Consider the following 25,566-nt stretch of genomic DNA (forward strand, 5'->3'; position numbering starts at 1 on the left):
TACCTCTTGCCCCACCCATTCTCCCTTCTCTTGACATAAAAGAAACATGAGTTCTGGGCCCTCTTAAAATGGACTTGAAACGCCATTAGGTTTCCCATTTTCTGAGTTGGCACCTTCTTGACCAAAAAACTTATTATTCCAAACTCAGATATTTTGAGTTTGGGCTTTTTGAAGCGTTAGGCACCAGTAACAGTTCCCTAAATGTGGGTTATTTAGAATGGAATAATGCTCCAACTATTGGATATCGTGGATATCTTTAGAAGGATGAGTAATAGTAACCTATGATGTTAACCAACCCCCAACACCATGCACTCTAAAGAGATCAGTAGGAAATTTCTCTAGTAGTGAATTTCAGGCTTGCTTTTTCATTTTTCTCATTGCCCAGTAGATAATTATTGAAACACGCACAAACATTTTCCACAGATAAAATTAATTAATTGAAACAGTTTAAACTACAATTTAAACAAGAAAACACAATCTCAAGTGCCTCGGGGTGATCAGAAATAAATGAAATGGGAAAGTTAAGAAAAATAGGAAATGGGTAAGGATTACAGGCAGGTGTTCATAGCCATGTGTGAATAAGAGTCCAGGGTTGCTAAAGCTTCGTTTTTAAGAGAAGTTGGACATCAAAATTTGTAAGTGAATTGTCTGGATTTTTAGCACAGTTCAGACTTAACATGACAACCAATTTAAAATGTTTGGTCAAAAGGAAAAGGAGAACTATACAGCATTTTCCCGACTGTCCCAGAATTTTCAAGCCTGCTATTTTCACCAACAAATTAGTTCTTTACGTTACAGAAAATAATGTAGCTTTTTAGAAAACAATTTTTCTACAGCAGAGCTTGGAAGGTGAAAAATTAGAAAGAACCTCATTGCAGAGACTTCTCTTTGTTGCAAAAGACCTCGATAAAGTTCTGAAATTACCACTTTCAAAGATACCTAAAATCTTAGCTGAGGGCTTTCTTTTTTTTTTTTTTAATTTAAAATGTGTTGTTTTTAAGTAAACTTTTTAAATATGAAAACACAATTATATAATAAATGCAGTTTTGAAACATTTCTGTGTTGAGATTTTTATAACTTATTGCCTAATTCTGTTATCTTCTTTATGTTTTAAATATAGAGCTTTTGAAGAGAAACGAAAAGAACAAGAAGAAAGAGAGCACCAAATCAGAGAACAAATACTTCAACAAAGAAAACAGAAGTTTGAAGAAGTCACTGAAAGATTTCAGCGTGCCCATATTCCTCTTTCTCAGCGGAGGAGAACAGGTATCTTAATTTCTCGAATATGAGAAGTTATAATCACATTTGAGTTGAGTAGACAATAAAATAATAAATTAAGAAACAAAGTGGGAATTCAAACTAAAAAGACTAGTATGCCTTTTTAAGTAATAGGACTTTAATCAAATGATAAATTGCAATTTGATTCAGGTTTTATTAGGAGAACATTTTGTCTTCTCTAGTAGTAAATTTTGAATGTTCACAAGTTTGATTTTACATCATCAGTCTTGCTTATAATATTTTGTCTTTTTAAATGATCTAGTAAGTAGCTTAATAAAAGGAAAATCTAACATTTAATTTCAGTGAATTAGTGTCACATTCATTCTGGCATTTATTCACACTTTGGTTCAAATTCATATTTAAGAGACTGGCAAAATAAAAAGAAAACCTACAGAGTGATATAATCCAACAATCTAAGACCTGGAACCAATTAAGAATTTAAATATGATTATGGTTGATTCTTTGATATCCATCGACATTTTTTGTACCTTAAATAATAACACAGAATTAGCAACAAAATGTCAAAGGTTCAAAAAAGAAGGGACAAGGAGCACCTTTATGTATTCAACAAATATATGTTGTACTTAGCCTTGGGCTAAGTGGAGATACAAATAAATCTAATTGTACTCTAACAACTTATTGTGGAGATGAGAGTAATATATACAGTGTCAATAAATATAATGATAATTGCTCTGGTAGCAGAATGTGTAAAGTATTATGAGAACACAGAGGAAAGAACACTAAACGTGTATAGGGACATCATCCCTGGAAAAATAACTTAATTTCAATCTTGAAGAATGAGCATTTTGCCAGGCAAAGAGAAAGTAAAAATCTTTCCACACAGAAGGACCAATTTTTGCAAATAAATTATATATTTCAGTATATCTGAAGCATAGGAAGGGACAAGAGAAGAAAAATGGATATGAGGCTAGAAAAGTAAATGGGAACCACTTCTCAAAGAGCTTTGCGTGCCAGGCCAGGAATTTCATCTTTATCTAAAATGCAATCAACTTAAAGTTTTTTAAGTGGAAACAAGCCATTAGAGATCTTACTGTAAGTAAGGGCAGCTTGTAGTGCTGCTAAAAATAATAATGATAGCTTAAGTATGATAGGGTTTTTTTCTCTCAGATAATATGTAATCCTGAGGTAGGCAATCAAAAGCTGGTTTGTTTGTTATACAGTGTCACTTAGAACCAGACTCCTTCTGTCTCTCAGCTCAACCATCCTTAATATGTGGTTTAATATCTTTACCCTCATGGTCACATGGTAGCTGCTAGAGCTCCAGCCATCGTATCAGTGTTGTAAGCATGAAGAAGGAAGAAATGTAAAAAACAAAAGAGTGTACCTCCGAGTTACTTTTAAATTTTTTTATATCTATCTGTTTATATCTAATTGGCAATTCCATGTGTAAGGGAGACTGAAAAACAATTTTTTTAATGTGGCTATATTGCCACCCCTATCAATACAGGGTCTGTTGCTAAGGAAAAATAAGAAAATTGATATTAGGTAGGAAACTAGGGGTCTCTGCTATAATTAGTTTTGTTTGTTAGATAATTACAGATACAACATGGAAGATGGATCGAAGTAGAGACATACTAAAGTAGATAGAGTAGTAGGAGATTATTTTAGTATTTGTGGCAAGAGGTGTTAAGCTCCTAAATTAAAGCACTGCCTGCACTAGATATGATGATAAGAGGTAATGTACTCAGGAGACATAATCAAGAGGATTCAGTCCTAATTGACAGAGCAGTTGAAGAAAGACTAGGAGAACAGTGCCCTTAGTACTTAGCACAGAGCCTCACATATTTTTAGCACTCAATAAATACTTCTTTAGTGAATTAATTATTTTGGTGGATGATAAGAATATTAATTAGGTTTATAAATTAAGGAAGAGAATCGGGTTAGAGGTGTGAAAGATTATTTATTAAGTTTTAAATGGATTGAATTTGAGGCTTCCATGGCTTATTCAAATGGGGAAATTAAATTAGCAACTAGAAATATGGGTCTGAAGTTTAAGAAAAAGATATGAAATAGAAATGTGTATTTCAGTCACTAATGAGTAATATCTAGTTGATAAATGAAGCCATAGGAAAGATAAGCTAAATAACAGAGAGGACCACAGATTGAGGATGGGTCCTAAAATAGAAACTTTATGCACACTAGTATTTACTATGGGTAGAGCAAGAGAAACTAAAACTGGATTTTGAGAAGTAGTTATCAAGAAAGCAGATGGGAAACAAAAGCAAACAAAGAAAATAACGGATAAGAAGGCAAAAGAGAAGGTAGTTTTAAGAAAGAGGAGAAGTGGTCAATTGTGTTAAATGCCTCAAAGTAGTAGTCACCACGCATGAGTATTATTTGCCCCCAAATATGGTGCTATCAAAGGGCCTAGGTACAAAAAGTTAGGAGTTTTAGCAAAAACAAATGACATACACATCCACACAATGGAATGTTATGCAACTGAAAAAAATAATGGGGAAATTCTTTATGGATTGATATGGAAATACTTCCAACATAGGTAGATTTACTATGAAGCTATGAGGTTTAAGTTTCAGGAGCCCTCACTCTCATGGCCCCTATATCTAATTTTATATTAGTAATTTTGCATTATTTTTTCTAAAAGAGGGCCCCCAAATTGTATAAACCGTATACTGTCATAAAACCTGGATCTAGTCCTCATTTCCAGGATATATTGTTAAGTGTAAAAACAAGGTCCAGGTCAATATGCATAATATTCTGCCTTCTGTCTGAGAAAAGGGGAAAATTAGAATATATATTTATATTTGATTGTATTTACATAAAGAAACAGTGAAGGGATACATAAATGACCAATGAGAGCAAGACTTCCAAATGTGTCATATATATTTTATTTCTGAATATGAATATATTACCCATACAGAATGTTAAATTCATAATTTAAGAAAATTTAGTGCTATCAATGAAGAACAAAGCTATGTAAGACAACTATTTATTTGTCTATTAGTTTAGTTTATTCCCAAATTATGAGTGTTAAAGTTTCACTACATACAAGTATGCATGATAGCTAACAAAGAAGGGCAACAGATTGAGGGCTTCAGTGAGGTTAGAAAATTGTTAGAGTGAGAATGTTAGAGTAAAAGAATGGGAAGGATTGGAACTAGTGGATTAAATGATATGATAAAGCCCTATTACACAGTGAGTAAAAAATGTAGGCTGAAATTATCATCAGTGAATGAAAGGTAGTGACTGGGGAGGTCATTAGTTAACAGCAACAAGAAGTAGTAATGGTGGTTGTAATTTGACTTAAATTAGTTTTAAAGTCAGTTTTTAAGTTCTCTTTAATAGATAAGAGGAAGTTAAGAAAAGCAAGACTATAATCTAGCCTGACTAGACATTAATTAGCAAAGCATAACAAAACAACTCATACAACTAGTTCAGTAAGCTCAATAAAGTCCCAGTTCTCTGTCCTTTTAGGTGCTCTGACTACACTTTAAATGAAAAGTATACACTCAGGCATATACAACCACATTCCAGAGACAGAATTCTATGCCCTCTGGCATTGGACAGTTGGAAATGTTCCTATAGTAACGTCTAGACACAAGACTGATTAGAAATCAAGCCTCAGGTGCCATCCACGAGGGTAAAGGGGATAGACCTCCCTCAATTCTTATTCTCTGTTCACACATTGGTTGGGAGTAATTAAAATATGTTTCGGAAAATCCACTTGTTTTAAATACCTTTAATTTCAGCAAAGAAAGCCTATATTTAATACTCATCAGGCTACTCAACAGGCTATTATTTTCACCAGTGAAAACTGATATTGGACATTAAATATGCTAATTAGAAGATACTCAAAATCTATAGCTTGATATAATCTGGTCCTTTATTATTAGAATATCCAGCAAACCATCCCATAACTGTGTATTCTTCGCTAGTATATTATGCTATTACCCCTTGATTAGGGAAATGGACCACCTGTAAAGTTCAATTTTGAGTTAACCCATATATAATAATACACTTGTTTTGCTTCAACATTTTAGAATAAATAACAAACAATGTAATAGTGGGAAAGTCTGATGACATGGGTTTTTTAAAGGAGAAAGAAGGAAAGACAGTTTGGAGGTATCAATGAAGAGCAGAAAGTCACCTACCCTACCTCTAGGCCTTCGGTTACATGCAGTATGTAATCATAGAAAAATAATATTTCCACTTAAGAGGGCTTCAGGAGAAGCAATATCCTTAAAAAACAGCTGTGTTTCAACTCAAACAAGAAGTGAATTAGAGGTTGTGCAAAGTAGTATGTGAGTGTGTATATAATGTATGACTTTGAACAAGTCATTTATCTTCTCTATGCTTCGGTTTCCTCAGTTGCAAAATGAAGATTCAAATAACATCTGCCTGATAGGGTGGTGAGGATTAAATTAGATAATACTTACAAAGAGTTTAAATATAATGTCTATAACAGTAAGTGCTCAATACATGTTAGTTGGTGTTTTTAAAGCTTCCTGATATATATGCTTAAAATTGGTGATGGGAATTCTGAGGTAACAGTTTCTCTTTGGGGAATTAGATGTCTAAATTTAAACTATTTAGACTATTCCAAAAAATATTTTCTTTTTACCAACGTTTTGAAGTAGTATTTTATCATTGATCAATTAAATTATATATAAAGAGATCATTGAATATGAAGTGATTCTGTACTATTTGATCTTTCTTTATTATCCCCTTAGTTTTTCAAAAACCAGCTCCTCCATTAGAAGAGGCTCTCAAACAAATTCAAGAATCCAACTTAAAATCAACGGTGAACTTTCCCTCTTCCCACAGACCAACAATAAACTGGAGGTAAATAATTTATGATTATTATGTGTAATTATTAATACATAATAATTTAATAGCTTTCTAGTTGCTGTGTTTGTAGGCCTTTTCATCAGTTACTCCTCACATCTCTTTCAGTTACTATTTTATTTTCACAGATATAAATTAAGGTAGAGTGGAATAAATCGTTTAAGAATAAGGAAGAATTTTAATTTCTTGTCTTTGGTATTACAATTCTGCTTATGTTGAATAATTTTCTATGGAAACTATCCTCAAAACCGTTTTAAAATATTGACATTGGTTATTCATCTTTACTGAGATGAAAAAATTGTGTTGAATTGTAGTGATATAAATTTAGGTAAAAGGAATAACTCTATGGTAGAAATGGGTTTTTCCTCACTGAAAATCTTTCCTAGATGTCTTCAGAAAGGCACAGTGTCTCCTGCTTCCTGTCCAGATTAGCTTAAATGAGTCATCTACAAGCAATAGGATGGACCAACCAACTACTGAGCACCCTCTGACATCCTATATTTTCCATTTATTTATTATAAGTGTTTATTGAAGCTACTGCATGCATAACACTAGAGCAAGCACTGTAAGGGCACATTTAAAGGGGTGACTGAAAAGAGGCTAAGAAAAGGGGACTGGGAAGCTAACAAAGGATGCTCAAGCACCCCCCAGAACTGACAACAAAGTCAGTATTACCACCACAGACCTGAAATGAGAAGAGCTGTAGCTATAGGAAAGGGGTACCAAGCAGGATCTGTGGTCCTAAGTGGGGGAACATTGCCACTGCTAATCTAAGCCCAGCAGAGAGGAAGCCAAAAGAATAATTATCAAAAATCTCTTTCTTCTGTCACCCTCCCATTTCTTGCTAGTGCCTTCCATTGGCCAAACTCAGCCAGAAATCAAAAAGCCAGGGATCATTCAGTCTCTGCTAAGCAGAGACAAGTAGAGAAGTGGGTCTGGAAGATCAATGAGAAATATCCAGCCTAGAAGCAATGTGTCACTATATCCCACAACAAAAAAGTCAAACTGCCCACTTTTGTCAGAGCAGTTTTATTGGAAGTAGGGGGACAGAAAAGAGATCGCAATGAGTTGTAGAGAAATAGCAAGTAAGGATAACAAGTGTAGTTTGGCTGTGAAGAGAAAAGAGTGATAGAACAATAGCCAGACAGAATAAAAATGTGAATGACATATGGTCCTCTGCCAAGAAAGTATTGCAGTTACATTACATTGTAATGATAGTTACACTATAATACACGTGTGTTACCACGTAATAGGGGCAATTACAGAAATATTAGCAAAGTGATAAAGAAGTACAAAGTTTAAAATTGGAAAGAAGACTTAAAGGATGAGTATAAATTGTCTAATAAAGAAACATAAGTTGGATTTAGGAATGTTTATGTCTGCAGTGTCATAAAAAACACTGACCCCTAAAGGAATAGAACTTGTTCAAGGTGGCAGGACTGTAGGATGTGTTGCTGGTAGGACACGAGATGATCTAGAAATGCAGATTGAGATCAGATGTGAAACGCTTGTGTGTCTATCTAGGAAGTTTGAACTTTATCCTATAACTAGCAGAAAACCAGTGGAGAGTTTTAAGCAGGGAATGATACAATCCTCTTTATTATTTTAGAAAGATTATTGGTGTGAATGTTGGAAAGCGAAAAGGATGAAGAATCAGAGGGCCCTCTAGCAAGCAAACATATATTAGTTATCATTATACCAAATCTGTGCTAGGACTAAATAACATACATCATCTTTGTTTTACGAGAAATTATCTTCATTCTAAATTAGAATACATAGTTTTCATGTTATTATTGTAACACACTACATTTTGTAATATATTATTAGATCGCTGCGAAAGTAATTTCAGTTTAAAAGGTTAAAAATAATTGCAAAAGCCGCAATTACTTTTGCACCAACCGAATATTATGACTGACTTCATGATATCTATATCTACCTGTATATACACCTACAGAGACATAAATGTTATGTATTTGGAAAACAACAAATGTATACAATTTATAGAGAGAACAATTTATAGAGAGAACATTTATTTATTAAAAAATTGAACTTTTCTCCACATATAACTAACAATATTAAATAAAGTGTGTGAAAATGTTTCATAAACTATAAAATGCTGTACAAATATGAGATGTTGGAATATTAAGGATCAGTTGTTAGGTTAAGAGAAATATTTATATATACTATTTATCACAAATATAATTAAGCTGCAAATATTGATAAACTACAGTTACCTTAAAAATATGTTTTCTGTGAAATATAAACCTAAAATGTGTTGAGGAACAAAGTACTGTCATGTACCATTTAACGACGGGGATAAGTTCTGAGAAATATGTTAATTATGTGTAGTTAGGCGATTTCATCATTGTGCAAACATCATAGAGTGTTTTATACCTAGATGGTATAACCCACTACACCCCTAGGCTATATTGTCTAGCCTGTTTCTCCTAGGCTACAAGCCTGTATAGAATGTTACTATGCACTGCACACTGTTTTACAGCAAATTATTTTTATAAGTACGAAGAATATACTCTAAAATAATTATAAAAAGTATAGTATCATAAATATGTAAGCCAGTAGCCTAGTTGTTTATTATCATGAAGGATATGCACTGTACCTAATTCTATCTGCTGTACTTTTATTCGACTGGCAGTGCAGTGGGTTTGTTTACACCAGCATCACCACAAACACGTGAGGAATGTGCTAGGCTAAGATGACGCAATGGCTAGGACATCACTAGATGATAGGAATTTTTCAGTTTCATAATAATCTTATAGGACTGCAGTTATATATGTGGTCTATCATTGACCCAAACATCTCATGACTATAGTGCAAGAAACAGGGAGCTTCCTAAGAAATGGAGGTGTATCAGTACACATAAACAATTTTTCTTATATGGACAATATTAACGGTAGTTAAAATAGTTTAAGATGTTAATAATTTGGTAATCTAAAGGAGAAAAAAATTATATGAAGAAATGGAAAGCATTTGAAGGTTAAGCCTCAAGAAAAACAGAGAATATGTTTGAAAATATGAAAATTTTTTGATTTTCATATGAAAATCAAAGCTGCCTCAGGAAATAATGAGATATAAGAATTTTAATAAGGGATTAACATTAAAAATATAAGTAGTTATGGGGAGGCCAGTTAGCTCAGTTCGTTAGAACATGGTGCTAATAACACAAAGGTTGCCTGTTTGATTCCCCACATGGGCCACTGTGAGCTGCGTCCTCCTTAAAAAAACAAAAACAAAAACAAAACAAAACAAAAATATATATATAGTCAGCCTTCCATCGCATCCAATTCCTTACCACAAATATAATATATTTGACTCTTCTGGTAGATGTAGGGTAAAAGAAGCTATGCTTTTCCCCATATTAAAATATTATACTTTACAATGATGTTGTTAGATATCTATCTCCAATATCCATATATTTGTGGTGAGACCATCGATTCTAAACACATGCTACCCTGAGAAATCTGGCCAGAGCTGAGCAGTGGTCTATTTGACCCATATTTGCCCTTTGTATTAGTCCTTGAACCGGATTGTCTAGCCTGTATTCATGATCTGTATGACTATCAGACTTCTGGAGGTGAAAATACTCTAAAAGCAAGGAATGAGAAAAGGGGAACATGAATAAGCTATGTATATTTCTCAACCCATGTGAGAGCACGCTGGTTGATCAGAAGTAGATCATGCATTGACCCTAAGGACAAAAAATAATATGAATCAAAAGCCTAGAGGCAACCCAATAAACAAACAAACAAACAACAAAAAAATCTTAATAAGGCTGCCTTTCTACCTGCCTACCCAAATGCTTTTCCACCTGTGCAGATCCATTCCTGCCTGTCCAGCTGTCTCCAAACCTGATCCCTACTTACCTGATCAGCTATCTCCTTCACGGGCCCCATTGCTATCCCACCATTCCCAAATTCTTCCTAGCTATCCAACTGTTTCTCCCACCCGCCAGCCCCTGCCTATCCGTCCATCTGTTCCCTCTACTCTTCCTAAGACCTTTTTACCAGCCCCATTATGGTCCTCCCCAATCAAGTATCTTCCTCACCCTCCAGCCCCAGCTACTCCCAGCTTTTCTAGCAGTTTCCCTTTTCTACCAGCCCCGATTCCTTCTGGGCCACCTGATCGTCTACCCCACCCACCCCAGAGTTCTCCAACCATTCCTGATTCTGACTCACAGAGCAAATTATTTTACAAAACTTTCAGACCCAAACATTTCCTTACAGCACAACGTTGCGCCCCAGCCACTCTAATACCTGCCCTTGTTCATCGTTCCCTTCCAGCTCAACTGGTTGCTTCCCCAACCCCTTTGGAAGCTCTCCCCATTTTGAAGCCTTCCAGTTTCTCCAGTCATCCCCCTCATCAAACAGTCCCCACTCTTTCTTATACCACTCCATTGCCTAAATATCCTGCTAGCGTAGATCTTTTTCAGTCAGTTCAACAGTCTGTTCCACAAACCACATTGTCAAATCTGCCCCAGGCCTTGGTAGACCATCTGCCTGCCTCAGTTCTCTCCCATCCACCTCCCTGTCACTCTCCATCCTCTTCTTTGTCTTCATCTACTATTTCTACATCCTCTTCACCCTCTCTACAGTTTTCTTCCTCTTCATCCATTCTTGCCTCTCCTCCACCTTCCTCTTCTACCTCTCCATCCTTACCTCTTTCATCTGTTCCTCTTTTTTCCTCACCTTTGCATTCATCTCCCTCTCCACGTTTGCTTCCAACTTATTTAGATTTTCCCTCTCCAGTTCCTCCTGTTTCTTCTTCCGTTATGATTTCTTCTTCCTTTCCCCCCATGCTTCACTCTCCCTCTCTTTCTACCTCCCCATCTTCTTTTATTCCTATCCATCCCTTCAATCCTCCTCACTGGGGGAAGAAAGTAGAGAAGAGAAGAGAAGCAAGTGGAGTAGCGAAGAAAGAAATAGAGAAGAAAAAGTTGAGAGACTACAACTTTAAAGGTAAATAAATTGAGTTTGATGTTTTGTAGATTTAGCAATATTTTGTTTGGGAATATTGCTGATTAAAGGGGAATATTGTGATTAAAGGGGAAAGGATATGTAAGAGTAGAAAAGCCTAAAAGGAGGAGAGAGAAACATACTTTCAGTGTACAGAAACCTGTGTTAAATAACTTCTTGCTCTCCCTGATCTCCCTGTGGTCACAAAAGGATAGTAAGTAATCTAGTATTCATTGACCCTGACTATTCCAGTTTGTCCAAATAAAGATATATATGGGTATTGGAGATAGGTATATGTCACATTTGTCACCTTCCTAACATTTTTATTTTCATTGACTTGGCTAATTGAATTCAAATGAGTTAAGAATAAATGCCCTTGGGAACTAATGGCCCTAGTGCAGTAGCAGTCAGCTTTTTTATATACCTCATCCCCATCCCATGCCACCCTCAAATCTTCCTTTGTTCTTTGCTTTTCACTTTGTACATATGCTGAAATATAACATGCTGTCAGCTTCCAGAAGATGCAGATTTCTAATAGAAGACGGTGTCATCCCCTGATAATTTTGGGGTGGCATTTTGGCACACTAAAAGTAGACTCTACATTAAAGGTACCTCTTCTGTTGCATGAAAAACCATGCTTATATATGTGATACAACTGAAAACAAATGTGTGCACTCTCCTCCATGGAATAAGATCCAAGCACCCAAACCTAGTAAATTAGAATGGAAATTCCTGCCTACTCTGACAAATAATTTTCATCTTTTCTATCTGCCTGAATCTTCAACCAACTCTTTTGTGGTTATAGGAATACCTACCAGCCATGACATCAATTCAGAACTAAGAGTAATGCAGATTATTATTATCCAGATGGAATGCTCTTAAAGAACTAAGTACTAACTCTACACATCTACAGGAATTCCTTCTATATCTGTCCTAAACAATAGAAGAATAAAATTTAACAATCAATCCATGAATAATTGGACATTCCTCCATGAAGGTGGAGTGCTTTATTTGAAATATAATTCCACAACCATTTTTATTCTACTATTGACTACCTTAAATTCCCATTCTAATATGTCTACATATTTCTCCAATATCCTTATATGTGATTATCTGGACACACACACACACTCACTACATGAATGTGTCATTTATATGTACGTAAAAAGAAGTGTAACTTTATTTAAATGTACTAAACATTTTTATGTATGGTTCACAGAGCTATAGATAACGCCTTGTCTTCATCACTGTCAAAAAATGATCAGAAGCATCAGAAACATCTCTTATCCAAAATCAATTGTAATAAAGAAATGAAGGAAAACAGCAGGACAAACTTGGCTACTAACAAAGATGTGTTCCAGCTTAAATTGGTGGAAACTCAGAAACTCCTAGAAGATCAGCATCTAAGCAGTTTGCAAGTATGAAACTATTAATGTATTATTAATATTTTAATATCTAATAATAATTTTGTCCCATTTTTCAGTGTCCTTCACTAAAGAAATGTAGGCCATTAGCCAAGGATAATCCACAAAAGAGAATGTGGATGAATCAGCACAAGTTCATCATAGATACTAGAAAAATAATTTTTTAGTTCTTTCTTTACCTTGTATTCATTTTTCTCTCTACTTCCTCTATTATTCTTTTCCCATCTCATATTTAGAAAAATATTCTTTATGAATATTATCTTCTGACACACATGGAAACTATTTGAAAGTACAGTGTAATATAAGTATCATTGTCAGAGATTGGATTATAAAAAGCAACCTGAAAATAATAACACATATGGACATTAGGTTCTCAATGAAAATAGGACAAAATTAGCTAGAAATAGATATTCTATTCCATCTGTTAAGGCATTTACTTTGTTATTTTCCACCAGTGAATGGGATTTCAGCTGATTTTCCTGAAATGTTCATGCTCTTTATTTTTCATGAGTAATTACACAAATTTATGAGATTTTTAGTAGGCTGATATCAAGATTAAATTCATAACATTGGCCTGATTCATTCAACAATTAAGCAATAGTGGCAAGGCTGAAAAAGCAAAGGACTTTTTTTGGCTATGACAGAGTCTCCCTGCCATAAACAAGTATAATTCTTAATAAAATATATGAAAGAGATGTTTTTAGACATTAGACAATAGGCAGTAGAGAATATGATCTTGAGGGAAAAAAAGGAAAGCAAATGAGGTAAGCCCTGTGATCACTAGGCGTTTTTACCTGGACATATTCTCTTGATAAGCCTAAAAAAAAAAAAAAAACACAGGTTACCAAACTGCCAGTTTAAAAAAAAAAACAAAGTACTTAATACTCTCTTACAGAAGACTGAAATCTAGACACACAACATAATGCTTACAATGTCCAACATTCAGCCACAACTTACTAGACATATGAAAGAGCAGGAAAATATGGCCCATAACTCGGAGAAGAATTGTTCAGTAAAATTAGATGCAGAAATAACAGAGGTGATGGAATTGAACATGCAGGAATTTTAAATTAATTTTATAAAGATTTTCAAGGAATTAAAGTAAAAATGAACATAATGGAAAAGGATATTTTAAAAGAACCAAATAGACCTTCTCAATCTGAAAAGCATAATACCTGAAATGAACATTTCACTGGATGGGCTTAACAGTGTAGGCATTACAGACAAGAAGTCCAATGGACTTCAAGACATGTCAATAAAAATCATCCAACTGAATCACTGAGAGAAAAAAGACTGGGGGAAAAATGAACAGAACATTAGTGACCTGTGAGACAATATCAAGCAATACAATATACATTTAATTAAAGTCCCACAAAGGGGACAGGGAATATTTAAAGAAACAGTGGCTGAAAATGTTTCAAATTTGATGAAACTATAAATCCACAGATTCAAGAAGCTCAACAAATTCCAAGAAGGATGAGCATGCACAGCTGCGTGCACACACACACACACACACACACACACACACACCCTACAAAGACACAACAAAATTAAAGTAAGCCAGAGGAAGAAAAGATACATTACATGCACGTGAACAAAGATAAAATGGACTACTAACTTCAAGCCAAGAGACATAAGATTTTTAAAGTTCTAAGAAAAAAATCACCAGCATAGAATTCTGTATCCAACTAAAATATCCTTCTGAAATGAAAGCAAAATAGGCATTTTCAAATAAACAACTGAACACCCCTGCACTACACTAGTATCTGCACTACAAGAAATGCTACAAGAACTTTTTCAGGCAGAAGGAAAATCAGATGAGATGAAAAACTCAGCTCTATAGTGATAGCAAGCAGATTAGTGATTGTTATGGTAGGTAGGGATTGAGTACAAAGAAGCATGAGGGAAATTTTGGCAGATGGGAAGGTTCTATATGTTGTTTGGTATGGTGGTTATGGGTGAATAATTTGTCAAAACCCAATGAGCTAAACACTTAAAATAGATGTATTTTATTGTAGATAAGTACACCTCAATAAAGTTGATTTTAAAACTAAAACATGCACAAAAAACTTACAAAGCATGTTAAGGCTAGTACAGTTGATACCAGTAACTTAGAAGCAAAACTTAAAGCTGATCATAATGTTTCATTGTTCAGTGGTAAGAAAAATTATGGGGGGGCGGGGTCGGAATGTATAGTAGAGTGAAATCAGAAGTTGCTGAACGTCTTTTGAAGTACTTTAGGAGATGAAGCCATTACTGACCTACGCAAACAAATCTTAGAGTGGGCATGACACTTAAATCCAGAAGGATTTTCTAACCCAGATTTTTATATCTCATTACATGCAGTCTCAGAGAAAGTCCCCTAGGTCTGGTTTCCTTATCATTATCAATTAAAATAACTCAGTTTCAAAAACAGGCATTGGAGGAGCTGTGCTTTGTTTTGTTCTCCTAATTAGGTTGAAGTGACCATCACTTATAAAAAAGATCACAGTACTTACTGAAGGATATGATAAGCAGGGGGCAAATGCTGGTAATATGAAACTCTTGTGAATCATTTTCAAAACTTATTTTACAGTAATATATCAATCAGTAAACATTAACTATGCAAACTAAAAATAGTTCTATCTTATAATTGATTTCCTTGGTTTCTTATTTTCTGGGCTAGAAGAATGTATTTTTGGTTAATATCAGAATATTTACATTTTCTAAAATTTGTGAAAAATCTTAAGGGACACTACTTTTCTTTTTCTGAGTTCATTTAACTATTTGACTACATTTACAATTTAAAATCTTGAGTTTATTTCTATTTATGTGATACAGATTAATGCATTCTATATATATGTGAGAAATTAGACATATTTTATAACATTTACCATACTTTGAAGACTGATAAATTCCATGAATTTTAGTGAAATAGTGATGAGAATGCCTATGGAATTTATAGAAATTATTACTCTGTTAAATCTCCAAGAAATAGCCATTAAAAATCAATAGTTCTCAATCCTAAATCCACATTAGAATTACCAGGGGAATTTTAAAATAATAATAATACCAGTATATGGACCGATCCAAGTATTAAATCATCAGGACTTAGGCATAGATATTTTTACAAAGCTCATTATGTAATCCTAATATACAGCCAGAGTTGAGAACTCTGCTGTACAGCCCACGACATTAACTACTATATAAAAAGATGTAGCCCTTCCAACAGGAAATTCACATTAGCATCATAGAGATTTTAGGAGCTTCATTCAAGTACAGTGAAGGTTTCAGGAAAAAAATACCATTTATAAATAGGTATTTTTCAGAATTTCACATGCTATTATGAAACTTTCAAGAACCTCTATACTCTGAATGGAATAGCAATAGCAACATTATTTTCTATGCTATGACTGTGAGTAGAATAATTCGGTAGTTACTTTAGTCATAGAAATTAAGACAAACACACTTTACTATAAGTCTTTGTTAGTTCCCTCATTTTCACTCTGAAAACTGCTCCAGGGATATAGATTATTTATATATCTACACTATTTATAGTCATTTTACTGTATTTTATATGCAAAGGAGAATTGGGCTTAGTAATAATGGTGTATTGAATCATTAATTTTGGCATTTAAAAATGTCTAAGCTAAACAATGTGGTTTTTTTTCTTTCAGAAATTTTGTGATGAAGTTAATCAGATAACAAATTCTGAAACCCTCTCAAGTATAGACAGTCTTGAGGCTGGAGAGCATGAAGAAATATATTTAACACTTATTAATAAGGAGCCTTCCACATCAATCCAGCAGAATTCTATTTGCCTCAAATCAGCAAATCTACAGTCAACTAATCTAAACTGCTTTGATGAAGATAAGCTGTCATTCTCTAAAACTCAACATATAAATAACTGGCTAATAAATTTAGATGATCCAGATACTCAAACTGTCACACATTTTTCAGATATTTTAAGTAAACCTAATGCTCTACCTTCATGTGAATGTTTTACTAGTAAAGGAGAAAATCCATCTGCTCTAAGTAGAACTGTGGAAAGAACCACAAAGACTGCTAACAATTCAGGAGCCCTCATATATAATGCACCCATACTTGTACACAATGAAAAAAGTGAAAAGACCTCTGAAACTGGCACTATGAGGACAGCTGACTCCTCTTCTGGGGTGTTTAAAAGAGAGAGACCATTAGTTACTGAAAGCCCAACATTTAAATTCAGCAGAGCATGGAACATTTCAGATTCTGTAACCCAGGAAATGGCTACAGTTTCAGATCAAGAGAAATATTCTGAATTAACTCAAGAAAATAGAACTACTTCAATTCCTATTTCATATGTACCTGTGGCAACACCTTTAGTTTTGCCATCTAATACACAATCAGCTAGACCTTTACCAAAGAACAGTATACATATAAGAGAAATTGACCCAGTACAGTGTTCTGATAAGTTAGGGGAATTGGAAAATGTTAAAGATGAAAACATAAAATATTTTAATTGTAATAAGGAAGAGTTGCCTTTATTTTCAGACAATTTTCAAGCTGCCAATATAGCTCATAACTCTGATTCAAAAGATAAAACACAGAAAATAACTAAAACATTAGAACCATTCTCTAATGTAATTTCTAATTGTGACTTAGTTGGTCAGCACAAAAAAATGAAACACAACATTCATGAGAGAAGAGGTGTGAGGTTTCTTAAAAGTATTTTGAAGAAAGAATCTAAATATGAGCATGATTATTTTAAGGCACTAGTTATAAGTCAAGGCTTTAAGTTAGGAAATCAAAAGGCAGAAGCTATCAGAGATAGTATTGAATTAACAAAAGAAAAAGGAAAAAGTGCAGCAATTCCAAAGAATATTAAAAAACTGAGGTGGTTTGATGAAACTGGAGATAATCATTTCCTGAACAATAGAATAGGAATATCTCAACAGTGGTCTCCACCACTCCACATTCAACCTAGAAGTGCTGCTGCCAGCAACATAATTAGTGTTCCTGCTTGTACTGTAAATTCTGCTGATAGAAAAAAGCCTAAAGATGATTCTGTCTCTGAAAATGTTGCTGCTTTAGGAGGATCTGAAACAGTCCATGTGTCTTTGAACTGTTTTAAACCTTCAGATTATAACATTGCTAAACAAGCCTGGCCAGTCTCAGAAAAAGAAGAATGTAAATCTCCTGTACATAGTGGTGATTCTAAAACTCAGAAAGCTAATCCACAAAGCGGTGGAGCAAAAGCAATTAGAGCAGTATCTGCTAAAGTCCAATCAGGTTTTCAATATCAAAACAGAAAAGGCACTGTTATTCGACCACAGTCTGCAAGCAAAGCCAACACATTTTTACAAACTCAGGGTAAATTAAACATACCTCATCCTCCTGCTAAATGTCCATCGAATATTAGGAGTGATAAAAATATACAAGTGTCTCAGTGTCAATCAGTAATGCCTGAAAATTCTCAAAACATTATTACAAATAACTATTTTAATTCAAAACATGTGCTTCCAACAGAATACAAGTTGAATCACTGGAATCAAGAAAGTAGTCTTCCATTCTCTCATGTTTGTTCTGACGTAGTCACTGTGATGCCATCTCTACCATATCGTTCTTCTGAGTGCCAAACTTTAGCAAAAATAAATCGTTCAAAAGGCACTCAAATGGTTGCCCAGCAAGATGGGACATTGTATTGCACCCAAAGATATCCTGTTTTGGAAGAAAGTTATCACTCTGTGACTTTTCAACCTACTGAAGAAGAATCTGTTCTCTCGTGGAAAAGACAGCATAATATTCTGCGTCAAAATGAAAAGGCTGCTGGTAAGAATAAATTTATGTATTTTTATAGATAAAATGTGCGACTTTTAAAATTCATGTGAAATTTTTCTTATTAAGGTATAGCAGTATATCGCTTATAGTTGTTACTGTTAAATAATAAGGTAGCTTTATAGAAACAACTTATCCCCGTTAATATTGTGCCCTTGTCTATCTAGTAGCTGAAGTTTTCAAGAGAATAACCCAAACTTTGGTCAACCAAAATTTGAAACTTTTGCTAGCTTCCATTTTTTCCATGGCTTGTCTTGTTAGTTTAAAAGGGAGAGGACAAAGAATAGGATCTGTTTCTTATCCCATACCATTCTGTCATCATCGCAATGTTGTAGTCAAAACGTCTATCAAAATAATCACAGTAAAAAATATTGTTTAAATTATTCTAAACAGGTGAATAGATGTTATAGTACTTTATTTTTCTTTAAAATATTTGCTAAATCGAATTGTTACAAGCTAATAATAGATGTGCCAAGCCTATTTGGAAATCCCCTTTCCAAAAGAGTGGCAGCTCTACCGTTATCAGTTGTAGATGTCAGTTTTCATATAGAGGAAAAATGATAGCGTTCCTTTAAACATTTTTGAAAATTAATTCTCTACGGAATGCCATTGCCCTTTGTAGCTTATTGACGCCATGTGAAGCTACTTTCCTCTGAGGGAATGGACTAGAAGTCCATTCATTAATTTTCCTACCCATAGGAATTGAGAAATAGGATTTGGGGAGAAAATCAGAAAAGCAATGCTTTCCTTTCCCCAAAGGTATGAATAAATATTAAAAATATATAAAGAGGGGGGCCGGCCCGGTGGCTCAGGTGGTTGGAGCTCCACGCTCCTGACTCTGAAGGCTGCCGTTTCGATTCTCATGTGGGCCAGTGGGCTCTCAACCCCAAGGTTGCCGGTTCAATTCCTCGAGTCCAGCAAGGGATGGTGGGCTGCGCCCCCTGCAACTAGGATTGAACACGGCACCCTGAGCTGAGCTGCTGCTCAGCTCCCAAATGGCTCAGTTGGTTGGAGCGCATCCTCTCAACCACAAGGTTGCCAGTTTGATTCCTCGAGTCCCGCAAGGGATGGTGGGCTACGCCCCTTGCAACTAGCGGAGGCAACTGGACCTGGAGCTGAGCTGCGCCCTCCACAACTAAGACTGAAAAGGACAGCAACTTGAAGCTGAACGGCACCCACCACAACTAAGATTGAAAGGACAACAACTTGACTTGGAAAAAAAAATGTCCTTGAAGTACACACTGTTCCCCTAAAGTCCTAAAAAAAAAAAAGAAAAAGAAAAAGAAAAAAGAAACTGATACTTAAAAAAAAAAAAGTAACAAAAAAAAAAACATATGTATATAAAGAGGGAGTTAGTTTAAAATGGAATATTCAAAGTCTCCTTCAATTAGACCATGAGATTTTTAAGGATAAGGGACTTTTTTGGTAATTCATCACTGTATCCCCACTTTGTAACTGCCCAGCACTTTATAGACATCCAAACTTTTCTTGAATTGAATGGATACAAGCCATATTAGCAGGTGGGAAGCTAAATGCAAAGACAATAATCTAAAAATCTTCAGCCGTTATCGACAAAAACCTAGATTTAAAAAATATTATTTCTCTCACTGAAGGTTTTATTCTCTTTTTATCCAGCCATTTCACAATGTAACTTTAGTTTTCACACTACTTCCAAAAAATGAAAGCATCATACAGATTTGATATTCTAAAGCAAATAATAATAAATTATGATGCTTACCTTTTTTGAGTGCTTAGTCTGTGCCAGTTACAGTGTTATGTGCTTTATACTAATTGTCTCATTTGAAACTCACAATAGCCCTGAGAATAAATATTTTTTTAAAGCTGCATTTTGCACATAAGGAAATAGAATTGCCCAAGGTCAAGAGCTAGTAAATAGCAAAACTTGTATTTTTATCCAAATATCAATGACTCCAAGTCCCATGCTTTTTCTACTAAAACTATATAATAAATATAATTATTGAGCAATTATTATATATCAGAGTCTGAGCTGATCAGGAAAAATATTAGGAAATATAGTTTCCCAATGTCTTGAACATAAAAGGGTAGCATATTAAAATTATGTTCTCATTCTCTGATAAAAGAATATAATATATACGTTCACCTGGAGAAACCAATATTTTCCTAACATTTGTTCAAAGGAGGTAGTTCTTAGGGGACTTTGTAAAAGGGACACTGGAAAATGTATTGAATTTTCAGCCATGTTTTTAAAGAGAGAAACAGTCAAACTATTATATATGTCTATACTTATTAACACAGTGATTATACTTAATAAATCTTATACTAACAATACTAAATACTTTGTTCAGTCATCCAAACCTTTTTTCAAAACTATTTAGATACTAAACATTTCAATTATACCTTTTGCTAATACTGGATTATAGTTCAATGAGAATCTATTCATTTTTCCCCCTACTTTCCTATTTACCAAGTCATTTTTATTCTCACACTCAGTGTACCCAGGGTTGAAAATTGTGGCTCTCCATTAACATTTTCAGAACTCTCTAGCAAAACTCTCCAGTAAAAACTATATTCCCAAGAGGCCCAAGCCATTCAACTACCAACTATACAATTACCTTTCAAGTCATTTCTCCCCTCAGAGAGGACTTTGACTTTGACATCTGGTTCACAGTCTTCCTTTCCATGCAAAGTCTTTGCCAAAATACTGGTGATTCAGCATTCACATGAATGAACAATTCAATACCCTGATCTCTCTCAATTCTTTCTTTCTCGAATGATTTTTTGTACCATTCTGCCTCAGATACACATTCCCTTTGTCATACTGTGGATCTCGTCGACACGTATAACTCCTCTACTTTAAAATCAGTAATTCAATTTACATCCTGCTCTCTGACTATAATATGGTATTTGCACAAAGATACTTAGACCAATGGAATAGGATAGAGTCTAGAAACAGACCCACATATTGTAGACCCACATGTTTGGTTTTTGGCAAAGATGGTACTACATAGCAGGGAGGAAAGACTTGTCTTTTTATTAAATAGTGCTCAGTCAATTGGATGACCATATGGAATTATAAATGACCCTTACCTCATGGCATACACAAAAATCAGTTCCAAGTGAACTGTAGATATAAATATGGACAGTGAAAAAGAAATGCTTCTGGAGATAACATAAGGAATATGTTTATGATTTTAGGATGGGCAGAGATTTCTTACCTAGACATAAAAAGCACTAATCATGAAGGAGAAGATTGATAAATGGTATATTAAAATTAGAAACTTTTTTCACTCCAAAACACCATTAAGATATTAAAAAGACAAACCACAGTGAGAGAAGATATTTATAATGCATAATACTGACAAAGAGTTCATATCCAGAATATATGAAGAACTCTTACAATTAATAAGAAAAAGACTGTATTACAGAATTGTACACCTGAAATCTATGTACCGTGTTTCCCCAAAAATAAGACCTAGCTGGACAATCAGCTCTAATGTGTCTTTTGGAGCAAAAATTAATATAAGACCCGGTCTTATATTTGTTAGATAAGACCGGGTCTTATAGTATAATAATACCAAATCTTATATTAATTTTTGCTCCAAAAGATGCATTAAAATTGACTGGCTAGGTCTTATTTTCGGGGAAACACGGTAACGTTACTAACAGTTGTCACCCCGATAAACTTCAATTTAAAAAAAAAGAAAAAACAACCCAATTATATGAGTTGGGGTTCAACAAGAGAAGCAGAACCAGTTTAAGATATACTGAGTTATTGCAAGGGATTGGCTTATGTGAAAATGGGGGCTGTCTAGGCATGTCTGAAATTTTTAGGGCAGGACATGAGGAAGGGCAGGCCAGAACTCACAGGGATAGAGTAAAATTGCTGTCCACAGGCAGAAATTTTTATTATCTCAAGGAAGCCTCAGTCCTGCTTATAAGGCCTTTGAACTGATTGAATCAGGTACACCGATTATCTAAGGTAATCTCCCTTACTTAAAGCAAATTGATTATGGACTTTAATAACATCTACAAAATACCTTTACAGCAACACCTTCATTAGTGTTTGAGTAACTGCAGACTGTAGATTAGGTAACACATCAAAAAGACCATCATACCAATTTTCTTTTAAAGCCAAAATATTTGAATAAGCTTTTCATAAAGGAGGCTAGCCAAATCAATAAACATATCAAAAGATCTTAGCTTCAGTCCTCAGGAAAATGCACATTAAAATAATTAGATACAGCTGCACACATTAGAATGGCTAAAGTTAAAAAGATGCAATATTAAGTGTTGGTAAAGATGTAACACCTGGAAACTTTCATATCTACTAAAGTTGAACATATGCATATCCTATGGCCCAGCAAGTTCAGTCCAGATTGTGTGTGTGTGTGTCAGAAATTCATTCATATGTTAACCAAAAGACAGGTACAGCAGCTTTATAGCCAGAACCTAGAGTTACCCCAAATGTCTTTCAACACTACGATATATAAATAATGTGAAATTCCATCATTCATTCCATGAAATACCATAATGAAAATGAATCAGCCACTGCTAAGAAATGGTAACATGGATGAATCGCACACCATAATGTAGAGCAAAAAAATCTATATTTCATTTCTATCAGGTTCAAGAACAGTTGAAACTATGGTGGGAGTTATATGGAAATGGGTAATGAGGAAAGATTTTTCAGTGCTGGTAATGTTCTATTTTTTGATTTGGGTGGCTGTGCAATCTGGGTGTGTGTGTGTAATTGTATAATTATTTGTGCATATTTCTATAGGTGGTTATTCTTCAGTTTTTTAAAAAAACAAATGATGAAATATTCAGTACTAAATCTAAAATTAAAAAGAATGCATTGTTTTCCTTTTCCAGGAAGTATTAAGAATACCTTCAAGGAATCAAAAATTTGATTACTAGAAAGGACCAAAGATACAATTGCGTTTAACTCCCATATTTTATGGTCGAGGAACTTGGCCCACATAATACTAAAATTATATAGCCCAAGATGACAGAGCTAGTTTAAAGCAGAGCCTGATTTTGTATTGTAGCTCCAGTGTTTATACCTTAGTATAATCCTAGTTTTCATGAGATCAGAAATTTAATCAGACACTGAAGAAAATTATTCTAGGTTAAAATGATAATGGCATTTACTATGTGCCAATCACTATTCTAAGCACTTTACAGATGAAAACAAATTTAATTCTCCCAATAACTCTGTGAGGTAAATAACATTATTCCCATTTTATAAATGAGGAAAATGAGGCACACAGAAGATTAATAACCTGTGTAAGTCACATAGCTAGTATAACTGGCATAGCAAGGATTAAAATGCAGGCATGCTGTCTCTAGCATCTGTGCCCTTAACCACTTCGCTATTATGCTTGTTTTTAAAAAACACTCTCTGTGTGAGGGGAATGGAGGTGTTAATGTATATAACATACAAAAACAAGTTAAAGACTAATAAAAGAAGAACCCTGTACTCACTGCCAATTTTAGAAATAGAAAATCACTAGTATTGTTGAATCTCATACGCCCCTCCCCAATTGCATCCTCTTTCTGTCATATAGAAATGACACCATAGAGAATTATGTTAATGATTCAGTGCTTTTAAAAAATTAATTTTACCACATATAAGTATATCTCAAACAATATATTATTTAGTTTTGCTTAGTTTTGTAATTTATATATATGAAACCATTTCATCTATATTCTTTTTTTTATGATTTGCATTCCATATTTTCTTTTTCATTTTTTTCAATTACAATTGACATTCAATATTAGTTTATATTAGTTTCAGGTGTACAGCATAGTGTTTAGATATTTGTATAATTTATTAAGTGATACCCCCTATAAATCTAGTACCCACCTGGTACCATACAATATTGTTGACGATATTCTCCATGCCCTACTTTACATTCCAGTGACTATTCTGTAACTACCAATTGGACTTCTTATTCCCTTCACTTTTTTCACCCAGCTGTCTACCTCCCCTCACATCTGGCAGCCATCAGTTTGTTCTCTGTTTCTAAGAGTCTGTTTCTGTTTTGTTTATTCATTTATATTATTCTTTAGATTCCACATATAAGTGAAATTATATGGTATTTGTCTTTCTCTGTCTGACTTATTTCACTTAGCATAGTAACCTCTAGGTCCATTCATTTTGTCACAAATGATTTCATTCTTTTTTATGGCCAAGCAATATTCCATTGTATATATGTTCCACATCTTCTTTATCCAATAGTCTATCTATAGACACTTGAGTTGCTTCCATATCTTGACTACTGTAAATAGTGCTACAATGAACATAGGGATACATATATCTTTTTGAATTAGTGTTTTGAGGAATTTCCATACTGTTTTCCATAGTGGCTGCACCAATTGACAAACTCACCAGCAGTGCCTGAGGGTTCCCTTTTCTCCACATTCTTGCCAATACTCGTTTTTGTTGATTTATTGATGATAGCCATTCTAACACGTATGAGGTGATATCGTGGTTTTAATTTGCATTTCTCTGATGATCAGTAATGTTAAGCATCTTTTCATATGTCTGTTGGCCATCTATATGTCCTCTTGGGAGAAACATCTATTCAGGTCCTCTGCCCATTTTTTAATTGGACATTGTAATGATTTTAATTAATTATTCCTATCCATGAGCATGGTATATGTTTCCATTTACTTGTATCTCCTTCATTTCTTTCTTCATTGTGTTATAATTTTCCTAGTACAGGTCTTTTACCTCCTTGGTTAAATTTATTCCTAGGTACTTTTTTCAATGCAACTGTAAATAGGATTGTTTTCTTAATTTCTCTTTCTGATAGTTCATTATTGGTGTATAAAAATGCAACCGATTTTTTAATATTAATTTTGTATCCTGCTACTTTACTGAATTCATTTATCAGTTCTAGTAGTTTCTTGGTGGACTTTTTAGGGTATATTCTTCTATAATTTGCTTTTTTCAATCAATTTTATTTTTTTGATTCACTGATTAGTTTAGCTATACTTCATTCATATTCATTACTTTATTATATTTTGTATATTATATGATTATGTGAAAAAAAATTTATTCTATCATTAAATATTTGGGTTGCTTGCAATTTCTTTTATGAATAATGCTTTTAGGAACAGTTTTTTACATCTACTGATACACATGTTGCTGGGTCATAGGATTTGTGTATTTTTAACTTCACTAGGTAATGCCAAATTATTTTCCAGCGCAATATATGAAAGTTCCCTTTCTACCTGCTCACCAAAACTCTGATAGTCAGGCTTTTTAAAGTTTTCAATCTTATGGG

The 25,566-nt window shown here is 34.1% G+C and overlaps 1 protein-coding gene across 2 annotated transcripts in view; it reads left to right on the forward strand.

Annotated features, from left to right (window-relative positions):
• CEP126 (centrosomal protein 126) overlaps positions 1-25,566 on the forward strand; it is a 55,686-nt gene that overhangs the window by 10,106 nt on the left and 20,014 nt on the right. Inside the window, exons 1-5 of one of the 2 annotated variants that reach the window (XM_033121531.1) lie at positions 1,231-1,266; positions 5,988-6,099; positions 9,937-11,075; positions 12,292-12,490; positions 16,153-18,286. In XM_033121531.1, coding sequence (XP_032977422.1) covers positions 12,383-12,490; positions 16,153-18,286 — 2,242 coding nt within the window. In that variant the 5' untranslated portion in view covers positions 1,231-1,266; positions 5,988-6,099; positions 9,937-11,075; positions 12,292-12,382. Of the gene's footprint in view, positions 1-1,120; positions 1,267-5,987; positions 6,100-9,936; positions 11,076-12,291; positions 12,491-16,152; positions 18,287-25,566 lie in introns of those variants that run through there. The other variant, XM_033121530.1, reaches the window with a different exon arrangement.

Source organism: Rhinolophus ferrumequinum, chromosome 11 (genome assembly GCF_004115265.2).
Source record: "Rhinolophus ferrumequinum isolate MPI-CBG mRhiFer1 chromosome 11, mRhiFer1_v1.p, whole genome shotgun sequence".
NCBI classification, from domain to species: Eukaryota; Metazoa; Chordata; class Mammalia; order Chiroptera; family Rhinolophidae; genus Rhinolophus; species Rhinolophus ferrumequinum.